This window comes from Cetorhinus maximus, chromosome 12 (genome assembly GCF_964194155.1).
Source record: "Cetorhinus maximus chromosome 12, sCetMax3.hap1.1, whole genome shotgun sequence".
NCBI lineage: Eukaryota > Metazoa > Chordata > Chondrichthyes > Lamniformes > Cetorhinidae > Cetorhinus > Cetorhinus maximus.
The window spans coordinates 58,147,371-58,166,381 of record NC_135890.1 but is presented as its reverse complement, the minus strand read 5'-3'; the positions used below and the strand labels follow the sequence as shown (position 1 = coordinate 58,166,381).

Below are 19,011 nucleotides of genomic sequence, written 5' to 3'. Positions count from 1 at the left end.
GCTGCAATGATTCAATAGCACTTTTTGTGACCTCATGTCCCAGAGTTTCAGCCAATGGAGTACTTTTTTGAAGTGATTATTTTTGTAAGGCAGGAAAAATGGCAATGATTTGCAAGCATCCGCAAAGAGCAATGTGGCAACGACCAAACAATCTGTTCTAGTGATGCTGGGTGAGGGGTAAATATTTGCCAGGGCACCTGGGAAAACTTCCCTTGCTCTGCTTTGAAACGGTCCCATGTGGGCCCTTTTCGTTCACCTGAGGGTGGACACAGGTTTCGGTTAACATCTCATCCAAAGGATGGCATCTGTGTCAGTACCGAGGGAGCTCTGCAAGATACTGGGAGTGTTGGGTGGGATTATAAGAACATATGAGAAATAGGAGCAGGGGAGAGCTTTATGGCTCCTCATTCTTGCTTTAAAGTCTGTGGGGTGGAGCCTGAACCCACAGCTTTGTGATTGAGGGTGAGAGTCACAGATCCGTGTCTGCTCCCTGTTGAATGCAACCTCCCCCCTACCCCGCGCTCTCCCGGGCCCTGTGCGGCTCGGAGCCTGAGGGCGGGGAACGAGCGGCCCTGGATCTGTGAGGAAATAGCAGCGGCTTCTCAATGAGCGAGCGGCCCGAACTGGGGCCCTGAGGATGAGCGCGGCCTGAGGTGACTGGGGCCTAGGCCTGGGAGTAGGGAGGGGGGGAAAGGAGCAGCCCAAAGATTCGCGCTTGGGGCGGGGGAAAAGCCGCGGCCGCACGGGGCCGGCCGTTGGAAAATCGTTTACCGTTGCCGGGGTAACCGGGCGGAGGGGGAGGGGATATGGGTATGGACGAGGCGCGGAGCTGTATCTCCAGTCGCTTCTCCACAGACTCTAGGCACTCATCAGGGTTTGTTTGGTGAGTTAAACAAGCGCCTTCCTTCACTATGGACTGGGATGTGAATGTCTTCGTGCTTTATTGAGGTTATATTGACCTGGGTGTCAGGGCTGCAGTTACTGCAAGTGTGAGATAATCTCAATCTTCACTCGACAAATATATTTTCTGTTTAAACCTACAACAACTTCTTCCCATAATTTCTGTCGATCTGTGCAGCCTTATTATTTTGGTTTCACTTTTGTTTTCATCCAAGTGCAATTATAGAGTGTTCAATTTAAAAAGCAAATTGAGTAAAGATAAAAGAAAACAAAATGTAAAAATAGGCAATGTCACTTTACATATACTTGTTGAATAGAAAAGTGATTGTATTAATGAGAGTGTTCACTTTCCTCTGGTTGGAATTTAGAGAACTAGCACTTTTTCTAGAGAAAAAGTACTGAACAAACTATTGGGATTAAAGGGTGACAAGTCCCCAGGACCTGATGGCCTACATCCCAGGGTCTTAAAGGAAGTGGCAGCAGAGATAGCAGATGCATTGACTGTAATATTCCAAAATTCCCTAGATTGTGGAAAGGTTCCAGCGGATGGGAGAAATACTAATATAACACCCTTGTTCAAAAAGGGGCGGGGGGGAGGCAGAAAGGAAACTGTGTAGACCAGTTAGGTTAACGTCTGTCGTTGGGAAATTGTTGGAATCTGTTATTAAGGAAGTAGTAATGGGACATTTGGAAAGTCAAAATGCAATCCATCAGTCAGCATGGTTTTATGAAGAGTAAATCGTGTTTGACTAATTTGCTAGAGTCCTTTGAAGATTTAATTTAAAGGAGTAAGTCATGGCAGGAGAGCTCAAAGCCGTAGTGTGCTCCTCCTGCTTTATGTGGGAAGCCAGGCACATTACCAGTGCCCGGGGCCAGCATGTGTGCGGGAAGTGTTTCTAGCTGCAGCTCCTGGAAGCCCGGGTTTTGGAGCTGGAGCGGCGGCTGGGGACACTGTGGAGCGTCCGCGAGGCAGAGAGTATCGTGGATAGCACGTATAGAGAGGTGGTCACACCACAGGTTTAGAGTCCACAGGCAGGAAGGGAATGGGTAACCACCAGGCAAAGCAAGAGGACTAGGCAGGCAGTGCAGGAATCTCCTGTGGCCATTCCCCTGCAAAACAGATATACTGCTTTGGATACTGTTTGGGGGGGAATGACCTCTCAGGAGAAAGCAGCAACAACCAAATTTGTTGTACAGTGGTTGACTCTGCTGCACAGGGGAGGAGTAAAAGGTGTGGGAATGCAATAGTTATAGGGGATTCAATTGTAAGGGGAATAGATAGGCGTTTCTGTGGCCGCAAACGAGACTCCAGGATGGTATGTTGCCTCCCTGGTGCTAGGGTCAAGGATGTCTCAGAGCGGCTAGAGGATATTCTGAAGGGGGAGGGTGAACAGCCAGTGGTCGTGGTACATATTGGTACAAACGACATAGGTGAAAAGGGGGATGAGGTACTAAAAGCAGAATATAGGGCGTTAGGAAGTAAGTTGAAAAGTAGGACCTCAGCGGGAGTAATCTCAGGATTACTACCAGTGCCATGTGCCAGTCAGAGTAGAAATAGGATATATTGGATGAATACGTGGCTGAAGAGATGGTGTGAAGGGGAGGGTTTCAGATTCCTGGGGCTTTGGGACTGGTTCTGGGGGAGGTGGGACCAGTACAAACTGGACGGGCTACACCTGGGCAGGACTGGGACTGATGTCCTCGGGGGAATATTTCCTAGAGCGGTTGGGGAGGGTTTAAACTAAAATGGCAGGGGGATGGGAACCTATGCAAGAAGTCAGAGAAGGGGAGTCAAAGACAAGAACAAAAGACAGAAAGCGGAATAGGAAAAGTGATAGAGAAATCAAGGGCAAGAATCAACAGGGCCTCAGTGAAAAATAGTGGGAATGGGACAAGTAATGTTAAAAAGACAAGCCTTAAGACTTTGTGCCTTAACGCGGGGAGCATTCGCAATAAATTAACCGATGAATTAACCGCGCAAATAGATGTAAACAGATATGATATAGTCGGGATTACAGAGACATGTCTGCAGGGTGACCAGGGATGGGAACTGAACATCCATGGGTATTCAGTATTTAGGCAGGACAGACAAAAAGGAAAAGGTGGTGGAGTTGCATTGCTGGCTAAAGAGGAAATTAATGCAATAGTGAGGAAAGATATTAGCTCCGACGTTGTGGAATCTGTATGGGTCGAGCTGAGAAACACTAAGGGGTAAACAACGTTAGTGGGGGTTGAATATAGACCCCCAAACTGTAGTGGTGATGTTGGGAATGGCATTAAACGGGAAATTAGAGATACATGTAATAAAGGAACATCTGTAATTATGGGTGACTTTAATATGCATATAGATTGGGCAAATCAAATTAGTAACAATACTGTAGAGGAAGAATTCCTGGAGTGTATACGGGATGTTTTTCTGGACCAATACATTGAGGAACCAACGAGAGAACAGGCCATCCTAGACTGGGTATTGTGTAATGAGAAAGGAATAATTGGCAATCTAGTTGTGCGAGGCCCCTTGGGGATGAGCGGCCATAATATGACAGAATTCTTCTCCAAGATGGAGAGTGATGTAATTGATTCTGAGACTTGGGTCCTGAATCTTAATAAAGGAAACTATGATGGTATGAGGCGCGAGATGGCTATGATGGATTGGGAAACGTTACCTAAAGGGATGACGGTGGATAGGCAATGGCAAACATTCAAAGAGCGCATGGGTGTACTGCAACAATTCTTTATTCCTGTTTGGCACAAAAGTAAAATAGGAAAGGTGGCCAAACCATGGTTTACAAGGGAAATTAGAGGTAGTATTAGATGCAAGAAAGAGGCATACAAATTGGCCAGAAAAAACAACAGACCTGAGGATTGGGAGCAGTTTAGAATTCAGCAAAGGAGGGCCAAGGGATTGATTAAGGGGAAAATAGAGTACAAGAGTAAGCTTGCAGGGAACATAAAAGCTGACTGTAAAAGTTTCTATAGGCATGTCAAGAGAAAAAGATTGGTGAAGACAAATGTAGGTCCCTCACAGTCAGAAACGGGATGTACTCGCTATAGAGGGAGTGCAGCGAAGGTTTACCCGACATTCCTGGGATGGCGGAACTGACATATGAGGAGAGATTGAGTCGATTAGGATTATATTTGCTGGAGTTCAGAAGAATGAGGGGGGAATCTCATAGAAACCTATAAAATTCTTACAGGACTAGACAAGGTAGATGCAGGAAGGATGTTCCCGATGGTGGGGAGTCCAGAACCATGGGTCACAGTCTGAGGATACGGGGTAGACCAATTAGGACTGAGATGAAGAGAAATTTCTTCACCCAGAGAGTGGTGAGCCTGTGGAATTTGTTGCCACAGAAAGTAGTTGAGACTAAAACATTGTATGCTTTGAAGAAGGAGTTAGATATAGCTCTTGGGGTGAAATGGATCAAAGGGTATGGGGAGAAAACAGGCTATTGAGTTGGATGATCAGCCATGATCATAATGAATGGCGGAGCAGGCTCAAAGGACCGAATGGCCTGCTCCTGCTCCTAGTTTCTATTTGACAAGCAAAATGGATAATGGGAATCCTGTAGATATAGTATATTTGGACTTCCAGAAGGCCTTTGATAAGGTGCCGCACAAAAGATTAATACACAAGATCAGATCACATGGAGTTCGGGGTAATATATTAGCTTGGATAGAGGATTGGCTAACCAACAGAAGGCAGAGAGTCGGGATAAATGGGTCTTTTTCTGGATGGCAAGCTGTAACTAGTGGGGTGCCATAGGGTTTGGTCCTTGGGCCCCAACTATTTACAATCTATATTAATGACTCGGATTCAGGGATAGAAGGTATTATAGCTAAATTTGCAAATGACACCAAAATAGGTGGGAAAGTAAGTTGCAGTGAAAAGAAATAAGAAATTTACAAATGGATATGGACAGGTTAGGTGAATGGGCCAAAATTTGGCAGATGGAGTTTAATGTGGGTAAGTGTGAGGTTATCCACTTTGATCGGAAGAATAAAAAGGCGACTTATTATTTAAATGGAGAGAAACTTCAGAATGCTACAGTGCAGAGGGATCTGGGTGTCTTCGTGCATGAATCGCTGAAAGCTAGTATGCAGGAACAGCAGGTAATAAGGAAGGCAAATGGAATTTTGGCATATATTGCTAAAGGAATAGAGTATAAAAATAGGGAAGTGTTGTTGCAACTGTACAAGGCATTGGTGAGACAGCACCTGGAGTACTGTGCACAGTTTTGGTCCCCTTACTTGAGGAAGGATGTAGTTGCATTGGAGGCGGTTCAGAGGAGGTTCAATAGATTGATTCCAGAGATGTGGGCTTGACTTTTGAGGAGAGATTGAGCAGTTTAAGCCTATTCTTGCTAGAGTTTAGAAGAATGAGAGGAGATCTAATTGAGGTATATAAGATGCTAAAGGGGATAGACAAAGTAGATGTGGAGCAGATGTTTCCCCTTGTGGGGCATTCTAGAATGAGAGGCCATGGTTTTAGGCTAAGGGGTGGTAGATTTAAATCAGAGATGAGGAGGAATTACTTTTCTCAAAGGGCCGTGAATCTGTTGAATTCACTACTACAGAGTGCAGTGGATGCCGGCTCGCTGAATAAATTTAAGGAGGAGATTTTTAATTAGTAACTGGTTGAAAGGTTATGGGGAGAGGGCGGGAAATTGGAGTTGAGGCCGAAATGAGATCAGCCATGATTGTATTGAATGGCGGGGCAGGCTCGATGGGCTGAATTACCTATTCCTCCTCCTAGTTCTTATGTTCTTATGAACTGGATTCACAGGATACACAGCATTCCTCTATGAAAAGCATCATTGTTGTGCCCAATTCTTTCCTTGCCCATGGGATAACTGGATAACAATGAGGACTAAACAATTTTTTTATTCATTCATAGAATGTGCACATTGTTGGCATGACCAGCATTGCGCATCCTTAATTGCCTTAAAAACCTGTGACCTCTAACACCTAGAAGGACAAGGGCAACAGACACATGGGAACACCCACCTGCAAGTTCTCCTGCAAACCACACACCATCCTGACTTGGAACTATATCGCTCTTCCTCATCGCTGGGTCAAAATCCTGAAACCCCCTAACAGCACAGTGGGTGTACCTACACCAGATGGACTGCAGTGGTTTAAGAAGGCAGCTCACCACTATCAATTAGGGATAGGCACTAAATGCCAGCAACCCAAGAAGGAATAAAAAAAATTCCTCAGTTCACCGCACAAAAAAAAATCAGATCAAAACGAGATAAACATGCACAGAATATATTTCATAAGCAGCAACCTGACCTTGGGGGTGCTGTGCGGTGGTTTGGTGGTCTGGAGAAACTGCTTAGGGTTGGAATTGTATTTCATTGGTGTGCGGCCTGTCCAGAAAGGGTGGGAGGGGTGGGTGGGGGGTAGGTTGTGTGGAGGGGCACGCTGTTCCTTGAGTTCTATTGGGCTATTTAAGTGTGGAGGCAAAACAGTGGCCACTTATACACTATCGAGAGCTGAGGAGAAAAATCTTAACGATAGAAGAACCTTCCCTACAATTGTTTGATCTAGTAGAAAGTTAATTTTAATAAAATACAATTGTGTGTTTTTCCACAAACTATTACAGTTCTATGGTTGCTGGCAGCTCTCCAGTAAATTGTTTAAATAGCCACCTCCTTATGTGACCTCAGATAATAAAGTACAGGTGGATTATTCGATATGGGAGGGCACCAAAGCCCATGCTGTACTCACCTGATCATACATTCACTCTAGCAGGAATCCAGAGTAGGAGCTCTGATTTTTCCCATCCCCACCTTCACCTTATTCTCTGACAGATTGTAGCAGGAAAGCAATTGTACCCTCTCAATTGCACCACAGCCCCCTCTCAGCTAAATCAGAACAGACTGCCCTGGCTTGAATGGCTCAATGCCATATAGTGCACTTACCTGCCATTGGAACTAGTTACATAGTTTTCATTGTGTATCTCAATAATTATTTTTAACTCCTGTAACCTGAATAAGGATGTGTCCATCACTTTAATACCTTCCTTTATGGGAAAATTATTGGAGGGGATGAGCTGACAGTACTGATGCTTATGCCTTTTTTTTTTGTCAGTTGATTTCAGATGACTTCAGGAAGAGAGGAATCCCATGCACTTGGAGAACATTCTTTAGGAAGGAATTCTTCGTATCCTGGTTTGTTGGATCCTCCTTTTCTAGCACAGACTCCTGGTCACCTGCATTCTGCAATGGAGGCTTTGTCTAATCATCCATCTCCGCTAAATGCAGGAGCAGGTCTTTGTGGGACTGATACAGAGCTGCAGAAAATGTTAATTGATGAGCGAATGAGATGTGAACATCACAAAACCAACTATCAGACACTGAAGGCTGAACACACAAGGTATGCTAAAAGCAAAAAAATGCCGATACTGTAATTCCGATACAAAAAGCTGGAAATACTGGGAATACCCGGCTCTGGAAAGAACAGAAAAGTTAACCTTTTACTTTGGATCCGTGAGTAGAAGGACAATTCTGATAATATGTCAAGGTCTTGGAGAGGGTGCAGAAGAGGAAAATGGACTTCAGTTTTGTGGAGAGACGAGAGAAGTTGGGGTTGATCTCCTTTGGGCAAGGAAGTGAATGGGCGATTTAATTGAACTGGTCACAATTATGAAGGGTTTTGATAGTGTGAATAAGGAAAAACTGTTTCCACTGGTAGCAGAGCCGTAACCAGAGGACACAGTTCAGATAATTGGCAAAAAAAGACAGAGGAGATCGAGAAATGATTTTATCAAGTGAATTTCAATCAGGAATTGGGGGCGGGGGGGGCGCGGTGTGGTTTCTTTTCCCAGAGAATAGTGAACCTCTGGAACAGGCTGCTGGCTCAAGCGGTGGTGCTGACTCACTGAATTTTTAAAAGCAAGAGCTTCTGTTTGGGACAGATATCACCTCTTACTGTGGGTAGGTACTTCAGGACATTCGGGGCCAAAGTGATGTGGACTAGTTGGATTGGAGAGGAATTTCCTAGATCTTTCAGCCAAATTGTCCTGGGTTTTCTCCTCTCCCAGGAGGCCACATGGTTTTGGGTGGGGTGGGTATGTGTATATTGTGCAGGCCATCCAGCCTGGCCTCAGTGTCTTTACCTGTCATAGTATGTCTCTGTTCTCTTTGTAAAAACTGACTAACTTGCTGAGTGTTTTCAGCATTTCTGTTACACAAACCTATAACATTTATGTTCTAGATGTTTCAGAATGTTCCATCTTTCTGTTATGAAAGAACGTTATGAAAGAACTGGCTATAGATTTATCTTGCAGTGAATATAATGTTTCTTGTATTTTTTTAACATTTCTCATATTTTAAAGTATTACTATAATGGTGAACTAGTTTGTTCGTACTGGAATTAAATAATGAACAAGGTGTCAGTGGCTGTAACTCTTTTTGTTACAAAACATATAAACTAAATTAACAAGAAGTTGAAGCTTGTGAGCCTTCCAGCATTGTCCCATGTATTTTAGCTAGTTTCTTCTTGATAGAGGAAGCATCTGAAAAAACTTAAAATGACGAGGCCACAAGCTTCCTTCTGTTATAGAAGTTCCACTAGCTGATGAGCAGAGCCAGTATGTTCGTTTCTTTTTAGTGCAGCTGCTTCCTTGGGTCATGGGTCCTTGGAGATTGCTTAGAGATTGAGAATCTTCCACAGTTCAATATGTTTGGAGAGCACTATGCCTCAATTAGTCCAGTCATTTCTTTACAAGAACTTTGAAGGGTAAGAAAGTTAGGAAAGAGCTTTTTATGGAAGCAAATGATAAGCTTGTTTTCGAAAACATCAGTAACATTGCTGTTCTGGGGACCTCTGTCCTATGAGACTGTCTAATGATGTTAGTTATGGGAAATGTTAGCAGGTACTGGGAGACTGCTATTGCAGTCAGCGGGAGCCATTGCTGTACATGTGAAGTATTTAGATTTCTGTGAAACAGTTTTGTAAGATTTCGTCAACAAGATGGTGGGAAAATGTGGAGTAGGGTCAAGCTTCTGAGGTGAATTAAAAATTGGCTAAACAAGAGAAATCAGAAGGTGTTTGAATCAAGTTGCATTAATGTGTCAGTGGGTTACTGGCGGGGTGACGCAGGGAAAGGTCCCAGTACCATCACTATTTACAGATAATTTGGACCTGGGGACAGAAATGTCAAGATTTGCAGATGTCACAACCTTTGGGGTGGCGAGGGGTGGTGGGTGTGGTGCTGAAATAAAAACGTATCTCGCTAGATTGAGAAGGTAGGCCATTACATAGCAGATAGTATTCAATGTGGATGTATGAGACTGGGGAAATGTAGTAAACAAAGGAAACCTAAAACACACAGCTTTAGGCTATAGGGTGAAGGCCCTGGGGTATTCCTGAATTGTGCACTGAGACAAGGTGCAGCAGCTTTAAGAAAAGCTAATCATAGCTGGAAGTCATAGAACATGATTCCCAGGAGGTGAGGAGGAATCTGTAGAAGGCACGGGTATGGTCACGGCTCTAGTAGTTTGGTACAATTCTGGTCATTGTACGATAGCAAGGATCTCCAGGCTTTGGAGCATTAATTCTTGAGCATCCCTGATTTTAATTTCTCCATCATCGGAGGCCATGCCTTTAGCTGTCAAGGCCCTAAGCTCTGGAATTCCCTCATTAAACTTCCCTGCCTCCCTATCTTTTTAAAAAGAGCGCGAAGAACAGGGGGGGACTTCATTTTAAAGAGAGTGGGGAGGCTCCATTTTAAAGAGAGCGCGGAGAGTTCAGTGAGACCAGCTGCAGAGTGACGTCACGAACCACAGCGTGATTCGAGTGCAGGGAAAGCAGCTGATTGGTGAGTAGGATTTGAGTGTTTCTAGTCTTTAAAGTAAAAGTAAGGTCTTTAGTTTGTGTTTAGGTCTCTAGTCTTTTTTCTCTCTTATTAAAAATAGCTTGTTAAGTATCAGATCAATACTGGCGTAAAAAAAATTACAATGAAGTATAAAGAGCGGAGAATTTTTCAAGTATAAAGAGCAGGGTAACAAGAGTAATTAATTAATTAATAAAATAAAATACGATAGTGATGGCAGGATGGGTGATGTGTTGCTGCTGCAGCATGTGGGAGCTGCTGGACATCAAGGTGATCCAGAGCGAACACATCTGTAGTAAGTGTTTGCAGCTCGAGGAACTCCAGATCTGAGTTGAGGAGCTGAAGTCTGAGCTGCGGACATTGCGCCATGTCAGAGAGAGGGATAACTACCTGGACACTTTGCTCCTGGAGGTGGTCACAGCCCTCAGATTAGGTAATTCAAATTTGGCCTGTGATCAGGGACAGGAGGGTGTGACTGCTGGTGAGGCAGGTGTGGGGATCCAGGGGGTAGCGTTTGAGGAGCCGCAGTCCCTGCAATTGTCCAACAGTTACGAGGTTCTTGCAAGCAGTGTGGATGAGAGCAGGGACCGCAGCGAGGATGAGTAAAATGACCACAACACCGTGGTACAGGGAGCCATTCAAGTCGGGGGAGGAAATAGGAACGTAGTAGTGGTAGGGGACAGTATAATTAGGGGGATAGATGCTATTCTCTGCAGCTGTGAGCGCGAGTCCCGAAGTTGCCTGCCCAGTGCCAGGGTTAAGGTCACCTCCTCAGGGCTGGAGAGGAACTTGGAGTGGGAGGGGAGGGATCCAGTTGTCGTCATCCACGTTAGTACCCACAACATTGATAGGTCTAGAAAGGAGGTTCTGCTGAAAGAATTTGAACAGTTAGGAGCTAAATTGAAAAGCAGAACCTCCAAGGTAATAATCATGGGATTACTACCTGAGTCATGGGCAAACTGGTGTAGGGTAAATAAAGTCAAGGATTTAAATATGTGGCTCAAAGATTGGTGTGGGAGGAATGGGTTTTAGTTCATGGGGCACTGGCATCAGTGCCGGGGTAGAAGGGAGCTGTTCCGGTGGGACAGACTTCACTTGAACCGTGCTAGGACCAGTGTCCTGGCGAATCGAATAACTAGGGCTGTAAAGAGGGCTTTAAACTAAATAGAGGCGGGGATGGTTCTGGAGAGGGGATACATAGAATTACAAAGGAAAAGGATATGGCACCATTGCAGGGCAGCTATTTAGGTAATGATACCCAGCGTGTGACAGGAAAGGACAGTGTGTACAGACATTAAAAAAAAAGCAGCAAATGGAGTAAGAGGGGGGAAAAATGGTAAAAAGGCAAAATTAATGGCTCATTATTTAAATGCATGTAGTATTCGGAACAAAATAAATGAATTAACGGCACAAATAGAGGTTAATGGGATGATCTTATAGCCATTACAGAGACATGGTTACAAGGAGATCAAAGCTGGGAACTAAATATTCAGGGGTATGTGACTTTTTGAAAGGGCAGGCAGAGAGGAAAGGGTGGTGGGGTAGCTTTGTTAGTACGAGATGGAATAAGTACGATAGCAAGAAATGATCTTGGATCGGAAGATGTAGAATCCATATGGGTGGAGGTAAGAAATAACAAGGGGAAGAGGACACTGGTGGGAGTAGTCTATAGGCCCCCTAACAGTAGCTATTCTGTAGGACAGAGAATAAATCAGGAGATAATGAGGGCAAGTAAAAAAGACAGTACATTAATCATAGGTGACTTTAATCTTCATGTAGATTGGGAAAATCAAATTGGCAGAGGTAGCCACGAGCAAGAATTCATAGACTGTATTTGGGACAGTTTCCTAAACAATATGTGTGGATTCAACCAGGGATCAGGCTATTTTGGATCTGATAATGTGTAATGAGGCAGGTTTAATAAATGATCTCAGAGTAAAAGATTCCCTAGTGACCATAACATGATAGAATTTAGCATTCAGTTTGAGTGAGAAACTTGGGTCGGAAACAACTGTACTAAACTTAAATAAGGGTAATTACAAAGGAATGAGGGCTGAGTTGGCTGAAGTGGACTGGTTTAGCAGAAAAGACAGTTTATGAACAATGGCAGACATTTAAGAAAATAGTTCATGACTCGCAACAAAGATATATCCCAGTGATGAAGAAGGATTCTAGGAAGGGGCTAATCCAACCATGGTTAAGCAAGGAAGTTAAGGATAGTATCAAATTGAAAGAAAAAACATCAATGTGGCAAAGATTAGTGGTAAGCCAGAGGATTGGGAAAGTTTTAAAAACCAACAAAAGATGACCAAAAAATATAGAGGGAGAAAATAATCTTTTGAGGGTAAACTAGCAAGTAATATAAAAACGGACAGTAAGAGTTTCTTTAAATATGTAAAAAGGAAGAGAGAGGCCAAAGTAAACATAGGCTGCTTAGAGAATGAGGCTGGGGAAATAATAATGGGGAACCAGGAAATGACAGAGGAGTTGAATAAATACTTTGCATCTGTCTTCACGGCAGTAGACACTAATAGCGTTCCAAAAATACTAAATAATCAAGCGGCAAAAAGGGGAGAGGAAATAAATACAACTAGATCACAATTACAAATATCATTAGTTTCCCTAGTACTTTTTCTCTAATGGGGCTAAAGGCCGATAAGTCCCCTGGACCTGATGGGTTGCACCCTAGGATATTAAAGGAAGTAGCTACGGAGGTAGTGAATGCACTGGTTGTAATCTTCCTTAGATTCTGGATAAGTCCCAGAAGATTGGATAACTGTCAATATACCCTTATTCAACAAGGGAGGGAGACAAAAAGCAGGTAACTATAGGCAAGTTAGCTTAGCATCTGTCATTGGGAACATGTTAGTCTATTATAAAGAATGTAATAACAGAGCATTTAGAAATGCATAATATAATCAAGCAGAGTCAGCATGGCTTCATGAAGGGGAAATCATACCTGACGAATTTATTAGAATTCTTTGAGGAGGTAACAAGCAGGATAGATAAAGGGGAACCAGTAGATGTAATATATTTGGATTTCCAAAAGGCGTTTAATAAGGTACCGCATATAAGGCTACTTAATAAGATAAGAGCCAATGGTGTTGGGGGTAGTTTATTAGCATGGAGAAAGGATTGGCTAACTAATATGGAATCTATGGAATTCATTGCCACAGAAGGCTGTGGAGGCCAGGTCATTGAGTGTATTTAAGACCGAGATAGATAGGTTCTTGATTGGTAAGGGGATCAAAGGTTACAGGGAGAAGGCGGGAGAATTGGGTTGAGAAACTTATCAGCCATGATTGAATGGCGGAGCAGACTCGATGGGCCGAATGGCCTAATTTCTGCTTCCATGTCTTATGGTCTTATGGTCTAATAGAAGACAGAGAGTTGGGTTAAGGGGTGCATTTTCAGGATGGAAACCTGTAACTGGTGGAGTGCACAGGGATCAGTGCAGGGGCCACAATTATTTACAATATATATTAATGACTTAGATGGGGGAAATGAATATACTATCGCCAGGTTTGCAGGTAACAAAAAAATAGATGGGATGGCAAGTGGTGAGGATGACACAGTCTACAGAGGGATATAGACAGGTTAAGTGAGTAGACAAAAACTTGGCAGATGGAATATGATGTGGGAAAATGAGAGGTTATGCACTTTGGCAGGAAGAATAGTGGAGCTGAATATTATTTAAATGGAGAAAGACTGCAGAAGGCTGCAACACAGACGGATTTAGGGGTCCTTGTGCACGAATCACAGAAAGCTAGCATACAAGTTCAGCAGGTAATAGGGAAGGCAAATAGAATGCTGGCCTTTATTTCAAAGGGAATGGAGTATAAAAGTATGGAAGTCTTGCTAAAACTATACAAGGCACTAATTAGACCACACCTAGAATACTGTGAACAGTTTTGGCCCCCTTATCTAAGGAAGGATATAGTGGCATTGCAGGCAGTTCAGAGAAGGGTTACTAGGTTGATCCAGGGTATGGAGGCATTTTCTTATGAGGAGAGGTTGAGCAGGTTGGGCCTGTACTCATTGGAGTTTAGAAGAATGAGAGGCGACCTTAATGTAACATATAAGATTCTTAGGGGGCTTGACAGCGTAGATGCTGAGAAGTTGTTTCCCCTTGTGGGAGAGTAAGGGGTTGCCTATTTAAGACAAAGATGAGGAGGAATTTCTTCTCTGAGGGTAGTGAATCTGTGGAATTATTAACCGCAGAGGGCTGTAGAGGCTGGGTCATTAAGTATATTCAAGGCAGAGATAGACAGATTTTCAATCAGTAAAACAATCAAAGGTTATGGGGAAAAGGCAGGAAAATGGAGTTGAGGATTATCAGATCAGCCATGATCTCACTGAGTGGTGGAGCAGACTCAATAGGCCGAATGGCCTACTTCTGCTTCTATGTCTTATGGTCTTACCTCTCTTTCCTGCTTTAAGGTGCTCCATAAAATCTATCCCTTTGAGCATGCTTTTTATCACTTGTCTTAATATCTCCTCATGTGCCTCAGTGTCAAATTTTGCTTCAGTACTCTCCTGTGGAATGTTATTATATTAGGAGGGACTATATAACTACCAGGTTGTTGTTGAGGATGTGCAGAAAAGGATAACCAAATGGATGCCTTAAGCTTGATGTGAGTTGTGAAGAGGGTGAAGAATTTTGTTGTTCTTTATTCTGAAGAAGAAATAATTGGGGGCTGAGCATTCTACCTTTCTTATTTGAGCCTATGACACCATCTAATAATCGTTGATGAGACGAAACATCTTATCAGTTAAATATGTGCTTGGGTAGTCGGGCCAATTTGTTTGTTTGATTATAGAATCATCAAAGTTGGGTGAAAGTAGGATCTAATTGGTGATTACATGTCCTATGTAATAATGTTGAAGTTTTATTTACTGCAGGTTGCAGGATGAATACACAAAAGCTCAGCATGAATTAAAACGGCTACACATGGATAAACAAAGCACCCAGGAGAAATTCCAACTTCTACTAGCTGAAATGCATGCGGAATTATTAGACAAAACAAGGGAGCAAGAGGAACTGAAAATGCAGGTGGGGTGACAGTTTTCTAAAATCAGACAGTAGAAATAAATAATTGGCAAAGTAACTATATTGTGCATTATAAAAGGGGCTTCTGAAAAAATCTGTTTCATACGAACGTACAAACAATTTAGGAGGAGTAGGCCACTTGGCCCCTTGAGCCTGCTCAGCCATTCAATAAGATCATGGCTGACCTGATTGTAACCTCAACTCCACATTCCCACCTACCCCTGATAACCTTTCACCTCCTTGCTTATCAAGAATCTATCTAGCTCTGCCTTAAAAATATTCAAAGACTCTACTTTCACTGCCTTTTGAGGAAGAGAGTTCCAAAGATATCCTACCCTCTGAGAGAGAGAATTTCTCCTCACCTCTGTCTTAAATGGGCAACCGCTTATTTTTAATCAGTGACCCCTAGTTCTAGATTTTCCTTGTCAAGGCTGCTCAGGATCTTACTTTCTCACACCTGCATGAAACATAAGAATAAAATGTGTGCATTTGTATAGTGAAGAGAAATGGGTGTCTGAGAGCAATCCAGAAGAATTTGAAAGAGCCCTATGGGAGTTAGCATTCTTGTCCTTGATGTGCATTCTTGTCCTTGATGTGCTCTGTCACTGTGTAATTGAAATCAATAAAGCAGATAATTAGTGAGCTAAATTAGGGTGCAAGCTGGAAAATATCTGCTAAATTGTGCAGCACTCGGGGAAGACCATAAAATAAAGAACTTACATTTATATAGTGCTTTTCATGACCTCAGGACACCCCAAAGCACATTACGCCAGTTATGAACTTTAGAAGTAAAAACAGAAAATGCTGAAAACACTGAGCAGGCCAGGCAATTTTGTGGAGAGAGAACAGAACTAATATTTCAGGTCGAGATCTTTCGTGGGAACAGAGAAGTCACATGGCTGATCCCTAATATCAGATGACTAGGCTTTAAGGAAAGGCAGGAGAAACTCGGATCTCCCTGTTTCAAGAAGGTGATGTGTAGATATCTCACGGAACTGTATATTAAGATAATTTTGAATAAGATGTTAAACTGTTAAAGATGGCAAACGCCTTCCCACGGAGGTGGATATAAAAAAATATACCATGGTATGATTTTGTGGAAAATCAGGAGGCTCACTCCAGTCTCCTGACCAATATTTATTCCTCAATTAACATCTCTAAATGCCGATTATATGGCGGTTATCACATTGTTATTAATAGAACCTTGCTCTGTCAAATTTGACTGTCGTATATCGCTGCATAACTAACTTGAAAGTACTTCATTAGCTTTGAAATGCTTTGGGATGTCTTGAGGTGGTGATAAATAAGTTCTTTCTTTAAAAAACATTATAGGAAAGGTACATTTAGAACACAAGTGGCAAAGATGTGGAATGGCTCTTTGGGTAGAATACAGAAAGCAAAAATCTTAGAAATAATTGGATCTTGTGAAAGGTATAATGAGTGATTTATAGCAGTTACTTCTGTATCTGTAGTTACTTTGCCGCTGTTTATACTACAGGACAAGTTGTGTGATGCTTAATGTTTTCCTATGTCACAGTTGACTCATTTATCTGTTACTTGCCCATTAGTTAATTGGTGATTAAAGTTTTATCTTCACTGCTTTATAAAAGGTGAGAAAAATGCCGGTGAGTTTAAGACTATATGTTAATCTGCTTTCTAGTGAAATTCATAGGCCACGCTTGTGAATTGAATTACAATCTTGTGAACTATTCAATATGTAATTTAGGAGCCTTGAAGATACCCTAGCCCTGTATAAATTGCTCAACTGATCGAATACTTGAGAGTAAAGATTTTGATTTCTCCACGGAATTTCAGAAATCTGACTGGAAAAGAAAAGGAGTGGGTGACAAATGTTTTTGATAAAATCATAAAGCTTGTGACTAGCTTTGTCAGAAAGCTAATTATAATATAACTTAACCAAAAGAATGCTGCAAATAAATACACCTGGCAGTGTCTGTAAAAAGAAAAAACAAGTTTTGAGCAGAACCACCCTTCATAACTCAACGTGATTTTCTTTCTTCATTTGATAATCTTTTCTATTTTCTATCTTTTCTCATTGTTGGCAGGTATTAACACCCCAAAAGCTGGAGCTACTAAGAGCACAAATCCAACAAGAGCTGGAGGCACCTATGAGAGAACGCTTCAGGACACAAGAAGAGGTGAGAATGAAGAGAAGAAAATCCATTTATTATTAGAAATTTTGTTGGAATTACTGAAATGATTTGTTTCTTTGTGTTACATACAAAACTAGAGATCCTTTAATGTTTTAGGAAACTGAGAAGTACAGAGCAGAATACAATAAGTTGCGTTACGAATACACTTTCCTAAAATCAGAACTCGAGCATCAAAAGGAAGAGCACGAGCGACTCATGGATGAGAAGGTGATCCGATTTGAAGCTGAGGTAAGTCTTGCGCATGAGCAGTTTTATTATGAGTTTCTGTTTTGCTTGGTCATTGTTTGCTTCAGGTCTGATTGTGAATGCCACTACCCGTTGTCAGTTGATCATTTGGATCCTGTAGGTTGCGTTAATACCCCAGGATTCCTGTGTTCAACCACTGACTTTGATTCCTGACCACTGGATGTTTCCCGTGCTTTTTCCATATCAATTACCTATACGATCAGCGCTATGTATTTTTATAAAATGGAGCTATCCTAGCACTGCTTCCTTTATAAATTCCCCTCCCTATGAGAAGCAGAGAGAAATTAATTGCAGGGCCATCTATCTGTGAGCACCTGTTTCTATCCTTAACTTCATGAGCCTCAGCACATACTTCCTTCCTTTACCTGACAAGAGAAAGAAATGGAGGGGGATTTTGTTTCACGGACTCAGCTATTTTTAAAAGATCGCAGTATGTATTTCTATCTTTAAATGTTTTCCCTTTTATATTTATCTTTGCATTTCAAACATGGATTAATTTTTTTTTAAAGTACCTAACTTCCTATCCTGATAACAAGCAGCATATTTCCTTTTCATTATTTGTTGCAGTGATATTAGTGACACAGAGGAGACCGCATTAATTGCCCCTCTCTTCTTTCCCTGAGATGGTGGTGATTTTGGGCTTCCTCAAACCACTGCAGTCGTTGAGATGATAGGAACATAGGAGCAGGAGTGGACCATTTGGCCCTTTGAGCCTAACCCAACATTCAATAAGACCATGGCTGATCTGGTTGTGGTCTCAGCTCCACTTTCCTGCCTGCACCCCATAACCCTTGACTCTCTAGTCTGTTAAAAATCTGTCTAACTCAGCCTTGAATAAATTTAAAGACCCAGCCTGTTTCTTTGTGTTACATATAAGTTCTGGGGAAGAGAATTCCACACTCTAATGACGTTCTGAGAGAAAAAAATATAATTTTTTTTTCTTAAATTATGTCCCTGAGTTCTGGTTTCCTCAACAAGACAATCCTGCCACTCCAGGAATCAGTCTGGTGAACCTTTGCTGCACTTCCTCTAGGGCAAGTATATCCTTTCTTAGGTAAAGAGACTAAAACTGCGCACACTACTCTAGGTGTGGTCTCACCAAGGCCCTGTATAGCTGCAGTAAGGCATCCTTGCTCCTGTACTCGAGTTCTCTTGCAATGAAGGCCAACATACCATTTGCTTTCTTAGCTGCTTGCTGCACCTGCATGCTTGCTTTCAGTAATTGGTATACATGTCCCTTTGTACATCAGCATTTCCCAATCTATTACCATTTAAATAATACTCTGTCATTCTGTGTTTCCTACCAAGGTGGATAATTTCACACTTGTCCAGGTTATACTGCATCTGCCATGTATTTGCCCATTTGCTCAACTTGTCTAAATTGCGTTGAAGCCTCTTAACATCCTCCTCACCATTCACATTCCCATCTAGTTTTGTGTTATCAGGAAACTTGGAAACATTACATTTGGTTCCCTCATCCAAATCATTGATATATATCGTGAATAACTGGGGCCCAAGCACTGATCCCTGCGGTACCACACGAGTCGCCACCTGCCATTTCGAAAAAGACCCATTTATTCCAACTCTCTGTTTCCTGTCTGCTAAACAATTCTCAATCCATGCCAATATATTACCCCCAATCCCGTGTGCTTTAATTTTGCACACTAATCTCTTATGTGGGACTTCATCAAAAGCTTTCTGAAAATCCAAATACACCACATCCATTGGTTCTCCCTTATCTATTTTGCTAGTTACGTCCTCAAAAAAACTCCGGTAGGTTTGTCAAATGTGATTTCCCT

The 19,011-nt window shown here is 42.3% G+C and overlaps 1 protein-coding gene across 1 annotated transcript in view; it reads left to right on the top strand.

Annotated features, from left to right (window-relative positions):
• Nucleotides 1-450: 450 nt before the first annotated feature.
• The window catches only part of LOC144687485 (centrosomal protein of 83 kDa-like), a 101,076-nt gene continuing 82,515 nt past the window's right edge, over nucleotides 451-19,011 (top strand). The window contains exons 1-5 of the mRNA XM_078553690.1: nucleotides 451-653; nucleotides 6,997-7,281; nucleotides 14,645-14,795; nucleotides 16,859-16,951; nucleotides 17,063-17,194. Of these exons, the coding sequence (XP_078409816.1) occupies nucleotides 7,007-7,281; nucleotides 14,645-14,795; nucleotides 16,859-16,951; nucleotides 17,063-17,194 (651 nt within the window). The 5' untranslated portion in view covers nucleotides 451-653; nucleotides 6,997-7,006. The remainder of the gene's footprint in view (nucleotides 654-6,996; nucleotides 7,282-14,644; nucleotides 14,796-16,858; nucleotides 16,952-17,062; nucleotides 17,195-19,011) is intronic.